The sequence below is a fragment of the Bombina bombina genome, chromosome 1, assembly GCF_027579735.1.
Source record: "Bombina bombina isolate aBomBom1 chromosome 1, aBomBom1.pri, whole genome shotgun sequence".
Taxonomy (NCBI): Eukaryota; Metazoa; Chordata; class Amphibia; order Anura; family Bombinatoridae; genus Bombina; species Bombina bombina.
In genome coordinates, this window is record NC_069499.1 from 171206429 (window position 1) to 171224688 (window position 18260).

The 18260-nt window shown below is 37.3% G+C and overlaps 1 protein-coding gene across 1 annotated transcript in view; it reads right to left on the reverse strand.

Moving 5' to 3' along the window:
* The window catches only part of CAPN3 (calpain 3), a 337900-nt gene that overhangs the window by 101984 nt on the left and 217656 nt on the right, over nt 1–18260 (reverse strand). Inside the window, exon 16 of the mRNA XM_053697721.1 lies at nt 13619–13732. Within this exon, the coding sequence (XP_053553696.1) occupies nt 13619–13732 (114 nt within the window). The remainder of the gene's footprint in view (nt 1–13618; nt 13733–18260) is intronic.

Consider the following 18260-nt stretch of genomic DNA (forward strand, 5'->3'; position numbering starts at 1 on the left):
TTAAAGTGGTGGCGATGTCCGGTCAGCAGATTAGGGGTTAAAAACTTTAGTTAGCTGTTTGCGATGTGGGGGGGGGGGGGGCTCGGTTTAGGAGTTAATAGGTAGTTTATGGGTGTTAGTGTACTTTTTAGCACTTTAGTTAAGAGTTCTATGTTACGGCGTTAGCCCATAAAGCTCTTAACTACTGACTTTTCAATGCGGTATCAGTCTTGACAGGAGAGGGTCTAACGCTCACTTTCTCCAAGACTCATAATACCGGCATTAGGCAAATCCCATTAAAAAGATAGGATACGCAATTGACGTAAGGGGATTTGCGGTATGCTTGAGTCGCGGAGAAAAAGTGAGCGGTACACCTGTACCTCCCAGACTTGTAATACCAGCGGGCGTTAAAAAGCAGCGTTGGGACCTCTCAACGCTGCTTTTTAACCCTAACGCAAGACCCGTATCTAGCCATTTGCTTGAAAGAGAAAACAACTAAATATGACTCTTTAAACAGTTAGCAGATAAGGGTCTAACGCTCACTTTTCAGCCGCGACTTTTCCATACCGCAGATCCCCTTACGTAAATTGCGTATCCTATCTTTTCAATGGGATTTTTATAACTCCGGTATTTAGAGTCGTTTCTGAAGTGAGCGTTAGACATCTAACGACAAAACTCCAGCCGCAGGAAAAAAGTCAGTAGTTAAGAGCTTTCTGGCCTAACGCCGGTTTCTAAAGCTCTTAACTACTGTACTCTAAAGTACACTAACACCCATAAACTACCTATGTACCCCTAAACCGAGGTCCCCCCACATCGCAGACACTCGAATAAATTTTTTTAACCCCTAATCTGCCGACCGCCACCTACGTTATCCTTATGTACCCCTAATCTGCTCCCCCTAACACCGCCGACCCCTGTATTATATTTATTAACCCCTAATCTGTCCCCCTCAACGTCGCCTCCATCTGCCTACACTTATTAACCCCTAATCTGCCGACCGCAAAGCGCCGCCAACAAAGTTATCCTTATGTACCCCTAATCTGCTGCCCCTAACACCGCCGACCCCTATATTATATTTATTAACCCCTAATCTGCCCCCCACAACATCGCCTCCACCTGCCTACACTTATTAACCCCTAATCTGCCGAGCGGACCTGAGCGCTACTATAATAAAGTTATTAACCCCAATCCGCATCACTAACCCTATAATAAATAGTATTAACCCCTAATCTGCCCTCCTCAACGTCGCCTCCACCTGCCTACACTTATTAACCCCTAATCTGCCGACCGGAGCTCACCGCTATTCTAATAAATGTATTAACCCCTAAAGCTTAGTCTAACCCTAACACTAACACCCCCCTAAGTTAAATATAATTTACATCTAACGAAATTAATTAACTCTTATTAAATAAATTATTCCGATTTAAAGATAAATACTTACCTGTAAAATAAATCCTAATATAGCTACAATATAAATTATAATTATATTGTAGCTATTTTAGGATTAATATTTATTTTACAGGCAACTTTGTAATTATTTTAAATAGGTACAATAGCTATTAAATAGTTAAGAACTATTTAATAGCTAAAATAGTTAAAATAATTACAAAATTACCTGTAAAATAAATACTAACCTAAGTTACAATTAAACCTAACACTACACTATCAATAAATTAATTAAATAAACTACCTACAATTACCTACAATTAACCTAACACTACACTATCAATAAATTAATTAAATACAATTCCTACAAATAAATACAATTAAATAAACTAGCTAAAGTACAAAAAATAAAAAAGAACTGTTACAAAAAATAAAAAAATATTTACAAACATAAGAAAAATATTACAACAATTTTAAACTAATTACACCTACTCTAAGCCCCCTAATAAAACAACAAAGCCCCCCAAAATAAAAAATGCCCTACCCTATTCTAAATTACTAAAGTTAAAAGCTCTTTTACCTTACCAGCCCTGAACAGGGCCCTTTGCGGGGCATGCCCCAAGAAGTTCAGCTCTTTTGCCTGTAAAAAAAACATACAATACCCCCCCCCCAACATTACAACCCACCACCCACATACCCCTAATCTAAAACAAACCCCCCTTAAATAAACCTAACACTAAGCCCCTGAAGATCTTCCTACCTTGTCTTCACCTCACCGGGTATCACCGATCGGTCCTGGCTCCGATATCTTCATCCAACCCAAGCGGGGGCTAGACATCCACTGAAGAAGTCCAGAAGAGGGTCCAAAGTCTTCATCCTATCCGGGAAGAAGAGGCGATCCGGACCGGCAACCATCTTGATCCAAGCAGCATCTTCTATCTTCATCCGATGACGACCGGCTCCATCCTGAAGACCTCCACCGCGGACCCATCTTCTTCCGGCGACGTCCAACTGAAGAATGACGGTTCCTTTAAGGGACGTCATCCAAGATGGCGTCCCTCGAATTCCGATTGGCTGATAGGATTCTATCAGCCAATTGGAATTAAGGTAGGAATATTCTGATTGGCTGATGGAATCAGCCAATCAGAATCAAGTTCAATCCGATTGGCTGATCCAATCAGCCAATCAGATTGAGCTTGCATTCTATTGGCTGTTCCGATCAGCCAATAGAATGCGAGCTCAATCTGATTGGCTGATTGGATCAGCCAATCGGATTGAACTTGATTCTGATTGGCTGATTCCATCAGCCAATCAGAATATTCCTACCTTAATTCCGATTTGCTGATAGAATCCTATCAGCCAATCAGAATTTGAGGGACGCCATCTTGGATGACGTCCCTTAAAGGAACCGTCATTCTTCAGTTGGACGTCGCCGGAAGAAGATGGGTCCGCGGTGGAGGTCTTCAGGATGGAGCCGGTCGTCATCGGATGAAGATAGAAGATGCCGCTTGGATCAAGATGGTTGCCGGTCCGGATCGCCTCTTCTTCCCGGATAGGATGAAGACTTTGGACCCTCTTCTGGACTTCTTCAGTGGATGTCTAGCCCCCGCTTGGGTTGGATGAAGATATCGGAGCCAGGACCGATCGGTGATACCCGGTGAGGTGAAGACAAGGTAGGAAGATCTTCAGGGGCTTAGTGTTAGGTTTATTTAAGGGGGTTTGGGTTAGATTAGGGGTATGTGGGTGGTGGGTTGTAATGTTGGGGGGGGTATTGTATGTTTTTTTTTACAGGCAAAAGAGCTGAACTTCTTGGGGCATGCCCCGCAAAGGGCCCTGTTCAGGGCTGGTAAGGTAAAAGAGCTTTTAACTTTAGTAATTTAGAATAGGGTAGGGCATTTTTTATTTTGGGGGGCTTTGTTGTTTTATTAGGGGGCTTAGAGTAGGTGTAATTAGTTTAAAATTGTTGTAATATTTTTCTTATGTTTATAAATATTTTTTTATTTTTTGTAACTTAGTTCTTTTTTATTTTTTGTACTTTAGCTAGTTTATTTAATTGTATTTATTTGTAGGAATTGTATTTAATTAATTTATTGATAGTGTAGTGTTAGGTTAATTGTAGGTAATTGTAGGTAGTTTATTTAATTAATTTATTGATAGTGTAGTGTTAGGTTTAATTGTAACTTAGGTTAGTATTTATTTTACAGGTAATTTTGTAATTATTTTAACTATTTTACATAGTAACATAGTAACATAGTAGATAAGGTTGAAAAAAGACTGAAGTCCATCGAGTTCAACCTATACAAATCTAAAATACTTACAAAAAGCTCCAGTTCTTAACTATTTAATAGCTATTGTACCTGTTTAAAATAATTACAAAGTTGCCTGTAAAATAAATATTAATCCTAAAATAGCTACAATATAATTATAATTTATATTGTAGCTATATTAGGATTTATTTTACAGGTAAGTATTTATCTTTAAATCGGAATAATTTATTTAATAAGAGTTAATTTCGTTAGATGTAAATTATATTTAACTTAGGGGGGTGTTAGTGTCAGGGTTAAACTTAGCTTTAGGGGTTAATACATTTATTAGAATAGCGGTGAGCTCCGGTCGGCAGATTAGGGGTTAATAAGTGTAGGCAGGTGGAGGCGACGTTGAGGAGGGCAGATTAGGGGTTAATACTATTTATTATAGGGTTAGTGATGCGGATTAGGGGTTAATAACTTTATTATAGTAGCGCTCAGGTCCGCTCGGCAGATTAGGGGTTAATAAGTGTAGGCAGGTGGAGGCGACGTTGTGGGGGGCAGATTAGGGGTTAATAAATATAATATAGGGGTCGGCGGTGTTAGGGGCAGCAGATTAGGGGTACATAGGGATAATGTAAGTAGCGGTGGTTTACGGAGCGGCAGATTAGGGGTTAAAAATAAAATGCAGGTGTCAGCGATAGCGGGGGCGGCAGATTAGGGGTTAATAAGTGTAAGGTTAGGGGTGTTTAGACTCGGGGTACATGTTAGAGTGTTAGGTGCAGACGTAGGAAGTGTTTCCCCATAGCAAACAATGGGGCTGCGTTAAGAGCTGAATGCGGCTTTTTTGCAGGTGTTAGGTTTTTTTTCAGCTCAAACAGCCCCATTGTTTCCTATGGGGGAATCGTGCACGAGCACGTTTTTGAGGCTGGCCGCGTCCGTAAGCAACTCTGGTATTGAGAGTTGAAGCTGCGTTAAAAATGCTCTACGCTCCTTTTTTGGAGCCTAACGCAGCCTTTATGTGGACTCTCAATACCAGAGTTATTTTTATGGTGCGGCCAGAAAAAAGCCGGCGTTAGTTTTTCGGGTCGTTACCGACAAAACTCCAAATCTAGCGGCTAGTTTTTAAAAGTAGGAATTTAATAATTAAATGTTTAATGTTAATAATTTATGGCCTGAAATAAGGTGTTTAATACAGCATCAATGAAACCTCTTTGTTATAAAAAAAATAGGTATACAACCTCTAATCCATCAAGATGAGGTGTTAAGATTAACTTCCCCTAGAGGCTGTAACATTGTCTGAACAAAAAACTTGGATAAGTTTCTCCTTTCAGAAGTGGGCAGCTCTGAAGGTACTTAAGTCTATACACTGTGCTCTCCTGGACCTGCAGACTGAACCCCAATCCCAGAGAATGGGGGCTGCAGCCTTTATGTTCCAAGTTGGGAAAATAAAGGACGCCTCCAGAAAAGTAGTCTGGAAAACTATACCCCGGGACAGAGAGTGCCTCACTGAACAATCACATAGATTTCTATGAGATAGTTGAGTGAATTTTTTACACCATTGTCATAGCATGCAATGTTGAAGAGGTCTCATATGGCACTGTGCAAAAAGAACAACATCTGATGCTGCAATATTCACACCTAACTCTTCCATACATTGAGTTACAGATGGGTTGGAAATTTAGTTTAGTTGTGAACAAACTGACTGAAACTTTGATCCCTGATCTGTTAGAGAAAGCTTCATAGTCACTTAGTCTATAATGACTCATCGAAAATAGACTCTTAATAAAAGAAAAAGAGAAGTCTTTTAAATGAATTCTAAAACCATGTCTGTGAAGAAAATAGCAGACTGCTGGTATGAAATACAGCTGTAGGAAAAAATGGAGCCTTAACCAATATACTGTCTAGAGCCACTGAACTATATGATTTATTTCATGTAATTGGCAAGAGTACATGAGCTAGTGTCGTATGGGATATACAATCCTACCAGGAGGGGCAAAGTTTCCCAAACCTCAAAATGCCTATAAATACACCCCTCACCACACCCACAATTCAGTTTTACAAACTTTACCTCCTATGGAGGTGGTGAACTAAGTTTGTACTTGATTTTCTTCGTTGATATGCGCTTCTCAGCATTTTGAAGCCCGATTCCTCTCAGAGTACAGCGTTTGTCAGAGGGATGTGAAGGGAGTATCACCTATTGATTCTATGGTTTTCCTCACGGGAAATCTTTTCAAAGGTTCTCTGTTATCAGTCGTAGAGATTCATCTCCTACCTCCCTTCTCAGATCAACGATATACTCTCATATTCCATTACCTCTACGGATACTGTTTCAGTACTGGTTTGGCTATCTGCTATATGTGGATGGGTGTCTTTTGGTAAGTATGTTTTCATTACTTAAGACACTCTCAGCTATGGTTTGGCACTTTATGTATTATTTTAAAGTTTTAAATATACGCATTGTAATAGAATCCGGGAGAAAACTAGACTAGCCACCATACTTCAAATTCAGAAACAAGATGGTACCACAACCACACACCCACAAGAGATTGTGGACTGTTTTGCCCAATACTATAGCACTTTATATGAGGGAACCCATGTCACGCACTCCACACATACGGAAACTTTATTAACAAAACTACTGGATGAGGCACACTTACCCTCACTGTCGGAATTAGAGAGAGATAATCTAAATCAAGAAATTACAATAGTTGAGGTCCAGCAGGCTATCAAGGAGTTAAAGCCAGGAAAAGCTTCAGGACCTGATGGTTTGCCTGGAGAATACTATAAATTGTTTAGATCCTCCCTGGTCCCACACCTAGTTAAGTTTTCGAACCACATTATGCAGGGACATGACATACCGCAGGACCTTCTCAGAGCCAGAATAATCGTCATCCCTAAACCAGGAAAACCCCCAAAATGGTGCACTAGCTATAGGCCCATATCACTCATAAACCAAGACTTAAAGATTTTTACTAAAATCTCAGCAAACAGGCTAAAGACTGTTCTGCCGAGACTGGTGCACCCAGATCAGGTAGGGTTTGTGGCGGGGAGGGAGGCACCCGACAACATCAGATGCATAATGACCACCATTGCACATCTAGAACAGAAGAAAACGCCTTCTCTGGTCCTGTCATTGGACGCGGAGAAGGCGTTTGACAGAATTGATTGGACATACATGTTCACGGTTTTGGACAGAATGGGTTTCAGGGGCCCCTTTATAAAAGCATTACAAAACATTTACTCAGACCCCACCGCCACGGAGAGAGCCATGGGACACCATTCCAACCTTATACATATTAAGAATGGCACAAGACAAGGGTGCCCACTCTCCCCGTTATTGTTCGCTCTTTGTATGGAGCCGCTAGCAGCCAACATCAGGCAATCGCCTGATATAGCTGGGCTTAAAATTAATAACACAGATTACAAGATCACCCTTTTTGCGGATGATGTCCTTCTGACGCTGACCAAACCCCTGACATCCCTCACTAACTTGTATGAACTACTACAGAAGTTCTCGACAGTGTCGGGCTATAAGATTAATTTGGATAAAACTGAAGCAATGGCAATTGCTCTACCAGCCCATACGAAAAAACTAATAGAATTAAACTTCTCATTCTCTTGGGTTAAGTCACATATTAGATATTTGGGAGTCCAACTGACAAATCAATATACAGATTTGTACAGGGTAAACTACCTTCCCCTGTACAAAGAAATACGTAAGGATATCGCTAAGTGGAAGCTGTTAAATTTCTCATGGTACGGGAAAATTTCCGCTGTTAAAATGAATTTGCTGCCAAGGATACTCTATCTATTTCGCACACTACCCATCCCAATCCCAAAGAAAGATCTAAAAGCATTACAATCAGAAATGATCTGCTTCATAAACGGTAGGAAGCAAACAAGAATACCATACACGACATTAACCAGACATAGACAACTAGGGGGCATAGGGGTGCCCGACTTACTGAGCTACTATGAAGCAGTGAGACTGTCCCAAAATGCGTTGTTAGGATCCTCAATTGAGAACTTGGTTTGGAAGGAATTAGAGGCAGAGATAGGAGAGCTAGACTCAGCGGGTGACTTGATATGGGATAAATCACTACAACAACATCAGATCAAAAATAACTCCCCCACTACAATATTCTTGTTTAATCAGTGGAAACTGCTAGCAAATAAGAAGGGATTATTACCAGAATTTTCTTACAAGATGCCACTTAAATACCTCGTCCCAGCTGAGTATAGGAAACAACTAGACAAGTGGGAGAACAAGGGCCTTTACAGGGTAGGAGACTTACTGACAAAAACTAAACCGATGACTTTTAACCAGCTACAAGAAAAACTGGCGCCCATTCCATTGCAATGGTATTTATACTTGCAGATTCTATCGGCCCTAAATAAATATATACCAAATATACACAAACAACCCAGCACCATTTTGGAGAGACTATGCTGCACTGCCACTAGGCCTAAACAATCTATCTCGCTGCTATATCTTGCTATACAAAACTCAAAAGATCATACTAAGTTACCGGCTATGCTTAAGTGGGAAAAAGACTCAAACACAACACTAGAAACACAAGAATGGCAAGAGTTGTTTCACTCCTCATGCAAAGGATTAATTAGCGCAGACTTGAGGGAAAACAGCATCAAGACCATCTTTAGGTGGTATTTAACTCCGGTCAAAACCTCACAGTACATGGAAGGCAAGAGCAGAAACTGTTACAGGGGGTGCAACTCAATAGGTACCTATCTACACATGTGGTGGGAATGCCCCGGGGTAGCCCACATTTGGACCACACTATCAAACTATCTTAGCACACTCCTAGACGAGCACGTATCACTAAATATATCCCAGGGGTTATTAAATGCCCCAATCTCCACTCTCAACAAACACATCAACACTTTTATTAGAATTCTTTGTACGGTTACGAGGGTGGGTATAGCTAGACATTGGAAGGAGGGGGTACAGACATGGCAAGAAATACTAGGAAGATTTAAAACGACATACTCTCTACATGAAACGGCAGCAACAATACTAGGGACGGTGGACATTTTCCACAAAATTTGGTTTTACTGGATAATGCATTCACCATAAACTAGTTGATTTACTTTTGTATAGGGGATAGAGAATGTATACTAAATAAAACACAAAAAGGAAAAAGTCATCTACATAGGTCTACATAAAAAACAAAGCTGGTTGTTAAGGTAATATGGCTATGGAGGACTCTCTTTCATCATAGATAAGGGTAGGAACAATAAATTAAAGAAAAGAAGTACTTATAAGAATTAGTATGGACAAATGATTGTTAAATTTGAAGTGACCACAAGTTATATTAGTTTATTTGTTAACTGTTTGATGGTAATAAGAAACATGTACATGTAATGAATGTTTTTGATGAGAATTGCAACAGGTCAGATACCCATGTCCCAGAACAAATTATGCATTGTAGCTAAACATGATAGTATGGAAAGTTGGGAAACGCTTTTTACTGAGAAGGTTGTGTATAATCACTTGATGTAATATTAATGTAACCCATGATATAAGACATGTACTATGTTTAATGCTGTTATTTCAATAAAAACCATTTTAACATAAATATATGCATTGTAATTATATTTGCCATGAGTCAGGTTTATGTATATTTCCTTTTGCAGACTATCAGTTTCAAAATTGGGAAACATATTTAGGAAGTTATTTTGTATTACCTGGGGTATAGTCTTTTCTTCAAATTTGACTGCTTTTTCATTAATTTTCGCGGGCAAAATTAGTCTTGCGAGGTCGCAAAATGCTGATATTTATTGCGTCATACTTGGATCAAGAATTTTTTGGCACAAAGGTACGTTCGGTGACGCAAATTCGTCATTTCTGTTAATTGATGTCAAGGTTTCCTTACACAAGGTTGCATCTGCCATGACGCAGGTTGCGTCATTTCCGGATGTTGTTAGCGCCCAAAAATTTCATTTTGTGTTGTGCGTCATACTTGGCGCCAACTAATTTATTTATTTAAACCCCACTTCCTATATGCCTCTTGCTCTTTTTTATGCTCAGAGGGCTATGCTGTTTGCATTTTTTTTCCCATTCCTGAAACTGCCATATAAGGAAATTTATAATTTTGCTTTATATGTTGTTTTTTTCTCTTACATTTGCAAGATGTCTCAATCTGATCCTGTCTCAGAAACCACTGTTGGAATCCTGCTGCCTGATAACAGTTCTACCAAAGATAAGTGTATCTGTTGTAAGTTTGTGGAGATTATATCTCCAGCTGTAGTATGTTGTCATGACAAGCTATTGCATGCAGAGAATGTATCCTTCAGTACTAGTACAATGTCTGTTGTTCTTTCAACATCTGATGTACATGATATCCCTGTGAATATAAAAGCTTTTTATTGCTGATGCGATTCAGAAGGCTTCGTCTGCTATTCCGCCTTCTAATAAACATAAAAGGTCTTTTAAAACTTCTCATAAAGTTGATGAAATTTCAAATGACCGACAACATACTGAATTATCCTTCTCTGATGAGGATCTATCTGGTTCAGAAGATCCTTCCTCAGATATTGACAACTGACAAATCTACTTATCTCTTTAAGATGGATTATATTCATAAAGAAGTGTTCGTTACTTTAGATATTGAAGATTCTAGTCCTCATGTTACTAAAATTAGTAAACATTTAAATACTGTTTACAAACCTCCTGTGGTTACTCCAGAGGTTTTTCCAGTTCCTGATGCTATTTCTGATATGATTTCTAAGGAATGGAATAGGCCTAGTACTTCTTCTATTCCTTCTTTTAGGTTTAAGAAGTTGTATCCTTTGCCAGCAGCTAGAGAAAAAATCCCCCAAAGTTGATGGAGCTATTTCTACTCTTATACTACTATTCCTATGAGTTAGTACTTCTTTTAAGGTTCCTTTAGATAGGAAACTTGAATCTTATCTAAGGAAAGCTTATTTATTTTCTGGCTATATTTTTAGGCCTTCTATATCCATGGCTGATGTTGCAGCTGCATCAACTTTTTGGTTGGAAAGCTTAGCGCAATAGGAAACAGATTTTGATTTGTCTAGCATTGTTTGCTTGCTTCAACATGCTAATCATTTTATCTGTGATGCTATTTTTGATATCATCAAAATTGATGTTAAATCTATGTCTTTAGCTATTTTAGCTAGAAGGGCTTTGTGGCTTAAATGTTGGAGTGCTGACATGGTATCTAAGTCTAGATCACTATCTCTTTTTTTCTAAGGTAATAATTCAGTTGGATTCAATTATCTCAACTATCACTGGAAGGGAGTTTTTTGCCTCAGGATATAATCCTAAAGGTAAATCTAAAACCTTCGAATCGTTTTCATTCTTTTCAACAGAATAAGGAACAGAAAGCCAAGCCTTCCCCAATAGAATCTGGTTCCAATTGGAAACCTTCTTCAAGTTGGAATAGATCCAAGCCCTTTAAGGAACCAAAGCTAGCCCCCAAATCTGCATGAAGGTGCAGCCCTCATTTCAGCTGGTGGGGGGCGGATTTAAATTTTTTCCAAAACATTTGGACAGATTCTGTCCAAAATCAGTGGATTAAGAGTATTGTCTCTCAAGGGTATCGAATAGAATTCAGAGTAAGACCCCCTGTGTGAAGATTTTTTTTCTCTCACATGTCCCAGTAAATCCAGTGAAGGCTCAGGCTTTTCTGAAGTGTGTTTCAGATCTGGAGCTTTAAGGGGTAATCATATAAGTTCCGTTTCAGGAACAGGGTCTGGGGTTTTATTCAGAGTGCCATCTTTCAAATGGTAACTATAAGGACTATTCTGCCTTTTGTTCAGCAAGGTCATTATATGTCCATATCTTCATATTCTGATTCATCCAGACCACTATCGATTTCTGAGATTCTCTTTTCTAGACAAGAATTACCAATTTGTCGCTTTTCCATTTGGAAAAAATGGAGCCTTAACCAATATTCTGTCTAGATATAGAGCCACTGAACTATATGATTTCTTATTACAAACAAAAGAGAGTTCCTAGAAACATTGTAAATATTCTGGGAGCTGTAGATAGACCAAACAAAGGAGATATTAAAGTCTATCTTTGTGCACCCAGTTTGCTGACAATGACTTAAATCATAAAACCCTTCTGGTCAGCACTGCTAAAGTCATATACTTTGTATAACATTGAATTATGTCAACAATGGGACCACAAATAAGTCGACTTTAGAAGTTTCAAACCATTTTGAAAATCTTTTCCACAGAGTCTTCTGAGATTTGCTCAGAAAATTGTCACCCCAAAGTGCAGACACAACTGCTACAGAAGCAATGTTTGGTGGAAAAGGCTTTCTGATTAAAGGTTACCAATTTCATGTCCATATGGTTCATGAAAAATGTACTATCCTCTAAGGGAATAGTGGTGCATTTGGCTAAAGTGAATAGCACCATCCACCACTGGAAAAGTTTACCAAAGTGCTTCAGAAGCAAGAAACAAAAACTTATGTGACTTGGCAGAATGTTTAAAAATTTGATTTGTTTGGAAGGTTTTTTTCCAGATGATTTAGGGTCTTTGACTATAATGGCATCCTACGTTGTTCTGACCTCTGAATATCCTGATATTGTATTCATATTTCAGACATACTGTATGCATTTTGCGCATACTTGGAGGATGCATATCCGCCACAACTACAGAGAGCACAAATCTCTAAATCCTGGAGCAAAATCTGAAGCACTCCCTTGTACTGAGGAAACAGAGGGAGGATTAATTTAGAAGCAAAAACAGCATTAGACTGTTAGACTGCCTAATGTGATCCATTCAGGAATTGCAAAACTGAGCTTGTAACAATTCTGAAAAATAGATAATACATTTGTTATCAGTGGATCTACCCTCTAAAAGATAATGTAAGGTACCATTTTTTACTTTAAATACATTTAAAACAGTAAATAAAATGTGTACAAAAAAACATAAAATACACAGAGACACCCCCCTCACATTGAGAAACAGTTAAATCTCTTTTTATAACAGAGGGTATAATGCTGCATTGAGATGTAGCTCCCAGGTGAATTAGCTAAATAATAGTTAGCTGCTATTAACACATAATAACATTTCCATAATTACTAGACTAAGTATGAAAAGTCTATGTAATAAAAGGGTAATTAGAATGCTACATGTGTATATCCCCTGGCAATAATGCACCTCAAAATTGGTGTACCTACTAATAGCCTGTGGGCTATGTGAGTGCAAAGAAATGGCTGCATTTATTTCTGATGCACCCACTCTACTGTGCATACTGGCTGCAGAAAAGACTACTTCCTGTAGAGAGACCATCCAGTGCTGTGTACATCACAGAAGATGACAAGAGTACATTGATGACCTAACAGGAGGAGGCTGAGACACATACCCACGACACCTGTGGCAGGCCTGTCACAAACTCCTCACTGTGTGTAATTGTGTCATTGCCCCAATACTCCAATTACCCTTCTGTCTCACAGTAGCAGCTCTTTGAGGGGAAAATGGCTTCAAATTGGTCCAACAACTCTCAACAAAAAAAATGGAGCACCTGAATTCTTCTCCAGTAGAAAAAAAGAAAAGACTAGGATACCAGAGAGGTGGGAGGAATTAAGTGCTCTTAGAGTTTTGGAAATCTTTGCTGCCTCCTAGTGGCCATGAGTCGAATCCCAGGACTAATGGCTTGTGGACTCTCACCACCTTATAAAACAAATATATATAGCTAGCAGATGTTATGAGCAAATAATGATAGTTAGTATCTCTTCACATGAAAAAGCTGCAAAAATCTAAAAGGGAAATATATTTTATTTCTACACAATCTTGAATCTTGTAAATCCCCTTTCATTTCTGCTCAGTCTTGTAAATCATGTTTTATTTCTGCACAGTATTGGAACATCCTTTGTCCCATACTTTCGACACAAGAATGTAATTTTTCTTATATAAAAATCCTAATTAGAAAATGGTCCCTCCACACTGAAACTTTTGCCCAGCATTGGCAGATTTCAATATTATTATGAACAGAAGGCACAACGACCTTATCTTTTTTCTCTTTCTGAGCCGCGCTCTTTTTTTTCTTTTCTTCGTCAGACCCTTCGTCCACACTCAACTCTTTATTGCTGTTTGATCTGTCCGAAACAAAGATGATTGGCTGGAAGGGGAGGAGGAGAGGGGTGAGAGGGAAAGAAAGGGAGTGGTTACACAATGGAAGAGGGTAATGACTCGTGATATCCATTCTGTAACAATGTTCATGCAACAACTGCAAAATGCACAGAGGTGATGAGGCACATGCACCTAGGCAAAAGTATAGAAATAACTGTTGCAAGTAATCCATGCTCGGTGCTAGAACTATAAATACTACCATGCAAAATGTCTATATTTTTTTGTAAGTAACTGAGACATTAATATAATAGTATTTTCTTGGATACTACGTTTTGATGCCATCGCTCTACCTTTGCTAAATTCCCAGACTTTGAGACTTTTGACATCTAACATGATCATCAACTCCATTAAAGGGACAGTATACACCAGTTTTCATATAACTGCATGTAATAGACACTACTATAAAGAATAAGATGCACAGATACTGATATAAAAATCCAATATAAAACTTACTTAGAAGCTCTCAGTTTAGCTATGTTGAAAAGGTAGCTGAAAAGACCACTGCAAATGGGAAATAAGACACTCCCCCTCCCCCTTCTTTTGCATATGAAAAGACCCTTTACACAAACAGGAGTAAGCTGAAGAAGGTATCTGTCAGTATTCTCCTAAAAATTTGGGGCTTGGTTAAGAGTCTGAAAATCAGAGCAATGTTATTTAAAAATAAGCAAAACTATACATTTAAAAAAAACAAAAAAAACTTTATGGGCTAAATAAATTTGTAGATCATCTAAAAAACATTTATGCTAAGACAAAATAAGTGTATAATGTCCCTTTAAGTTAGTGATTAATGCACTAGGGTTATTTTTGTCTTTTTGCAAGAACAAATCAATAATTAAAGGGAGAGTAAAGTACAAATTTAACCTTTATGATTCAGATAGAGAATGCAATTTTACACAACTTTCGAATTTACTTATATTATCAAATTTGCTTTGTTTTCTTGGAATCCTTTGTTTACCTAAGAAGGTTAAGGAGCAGCAATGCACTACTGGGAACAACCTGCTGATTGGTGACTGCACATATATGCCTCTTGTCATTGGCCCGTCTGATGTGTTCAGCTAGCTCCCAGTAGTGTATTACTGCTCTGAAGATATTGAAACAAATTTGATAATAGAAGTAAATAAGAAAGATAAAATGTCATGCTCTATCTAAACCATGAAAATGTAATTCTTAACTAAGATTGTGAAACACAGGAAAAACTGTAATAGACAAAATTGTTTCATATTGGCTGTTCAATGCAGTAAAACAGAAGAACATTGTGGGCTAGATTACAAGTGAAGTGGGAGTTTGCACTCTGGCTTGCGCTTTAAACCCGCTAGACTTTTTGCGCATGTTGGGTAGTGCGCATATTACAAGTTAAAAGTAAAAAGTTTACGCTTGTGCGCTAACCCGACGTGCACAAAAAGCCGAACTTCAAATATCGCGACCACGTCAACGTAAACCCCTATAATCTTCAATAGAACCGAAAAGTAAAAAAAAAAAAAAAACACCCAACAAGTTGCACAAGCTCGATCATGTTTACTCAAGTCCACTAACCTGATATGAAATATTAATGTTTCCCATTCTAATGTTCTTCACATAGAACGTTTATTCATAAATACATATTTCTATATCCGTAGCAGACCTACTTAACAGAGGGCCCTGGTGCAAAAATGTTTTTGGCCCCCAATGGGATCTCAGTAGTAGGTAACAGTAATAATATACATGCTGCTCTGTATAATGTTTTTGAGGATAGATAGAAAGGTAGGTAGATGGACCTGCTCTAATAAAAGGTTTCCCAGCATTAGGATTGTACACATTCTGCACACACCTATGTATAGAATGACTGCTATGGGCCCCCTCCAGTGCTTGGGCCCTGGTGCCACTGCACCTTCTGCATCAATGGTTGTTCCATGCCTGTTTTACATATATCTGATGTTTTTTTGGTAACATTTATATCTATACCTCTCTCTCTCTCTCTCTCTCTCTCTTTATATATATATATACATATATATATATATATATATACACATACATGAATATATATAGGTATAGATTTATATAGATATATATAGGAATATCTATTTATAAATACATAAAACATATTCCCCTATGGGAAGAATATTGGAATGTGAAATATTTACAGTACAATAGTTAAACACTTTATTAAATATGAATTTTGCAGAAATATTAAATTTTATGTTTTCATCTACTTGACTGCAAAGTGCTCCAAAATATTTCTATGTATATTTTTGTATTTGTGTTTATATGTGTATACAGGTATATGTCTGTAAATACATATATACACATATAAACACATAAAAACATATGAACACATATATGAATATACATACATATACAAATTTAGACATGTACATGTATGTATCTCTATGTTAAAGCCCTTTGCAGGCCTGTTTTTTCTCAAACAACTGAGAACTCATATCTTTGAGCCCTTATAACTATTTAATGCAATATTCTTTTTATAATTATTTTTATTTGTGTAATAATAATTGTAACGGTACTTGTATTTCTGATGTGCTTTGTGTAACTTTTTTTTGGTCACACATAACAGTTAACTGGAGTTCTGAGGTTGTGCTAATGCCTGACGTGCGTTAAATTAAATTGGAAAAATTGAAAAAAGTGGAAAAAAATCTAACATCCCACTCTTGCGCAAACACGATTGCATATTCTGATTTGAGCTAACCCAACATGAAAATATGAATATTTCATATTCCAATGTTCTTTACATAACAGAATATGTTCTATTTAGATCAGATCTCTGGTTAATTTGATAAATGTGCCCCAAATGCCTCCAAAATACAGTGTAGTGTACTTTATTAAAAAATAAAGATAGCAGCATCTTTATTGTTTTTATAAAATAACTGCACTAGGCAGTATTTTGGGCAAAAGTTAGAGGGAATGGGGTGTTAGAAAAGAAATGGCACTGAAAAGTACTGTGTGTTCCCTGTAAATATATATGTATATGCTTACATACTGTACATATATATTTATGTGATAATATATATGTATATAATCATTTTACATATATATTTATATTTGCTGTTATCGCTATTCTACTTACCCCCTTCGCTGTAGCTAAATTTAGCCACCAATAAGCAAGCGCTATCCAGAATGCTGAACCTAAAATGAGTTGGCTCCTAAGCTTTACATTCCTGCTTTTAAATAAAGATAACAAGAGAACGAAGAAAAATTGATAATAGGAGTAAATTAGAAAGTGGCTTAAAATTGCATACTCTATCCGAATCATGAAAGAAATTCATTCAAATTACTTTAGGTCTCGCTAAATTATTCAGCGCAATTATGAGTTGCACATAACTCACCACTTGGAATATGAGCGATGTTAGCATGCCCTATGCTATCCATTGAAACTGTTGGGCGCACTTAAAAAATGCGGTCGCTCTCACTTTCTCTGGTAAAACAAATTTACCATTCACTTGTAATACTAGATTTTGCACTATTCTTAGCATGCGGCGGTGATATGGATAGTGCACCCAGTGCAGTCATTAGTGTGCCACTTGTCATGTAGACTTTATTGTTATTTTTTATTTTTATTGTATATTTTGGAAACATCCAATGCCCTCAAATACAAAAAGATAACCTTGTTTTCTGATGGATTTGTGCATCCTTGGATTTTAAAACCCTTCATAACTCTTCTAAATAGATTGGAATACACCACATAATAATATGCAATAATGTAATTTCACTGAACAAAATAAATATTCTCATGCTTAGCGCTATGGAATCTGTTGGCGCTCTGCAAATAATAATAGCAACCATGAACCTAATAAAAATGTGTTTGCCATGAAAACAAATTCCTGTTAATTGATGGTTCTTAAATTATTTTTAATTTAAAATCTGTGAACATGTCTCTTTGTTGTCTTATGCAAAAAACATATTTATGTGACAACAGGATTAAATATGTTAAATTGTTAGACATTCATTTAAAATGTCCTGCAATGTGTGACATGCAGAACAATATTTTATTCCTGTTATTTTAACATAACACATACATTTCAACTTTGCATGGTTGATTAAATAGAGGCAATGTGAAAATGTCCTTAAATCAAACTAACTTGACATCAAACATTATAGCATTATATAAAGTGACACTTTATTTGATTAAGAATGAATGTGTAAATCCCAAGAGTAGACTTTAAATTCTTCATGCATGAATTCACATTTTTTTTTTAAATCTTTTGCCGCAGAAGCTACATGTAATATGTACTACAAATATATAATATTAGACTTGTAGGTTGCTTTCAGGGGTGCCTTTTCACCTTTGTTTTAGCAAGACATACATTTATTTTAGGTAATATTCTCTCCTAAGATCATCATTGCTGATGTATGAGTATGCAAATGTAGGTCCTATTTATGGAGTATAACTAGCGTGACCATATTGCCGCTTTAAAAAAGGGACACATAAAAAAAAAAAAATGTCAGGCTGTTTTTAGGGCTGTTTAAAGAAATGTTTTATATAAGAACCCTGATATATGTATTTTTTATGTGTCCCTTTTTAAAGC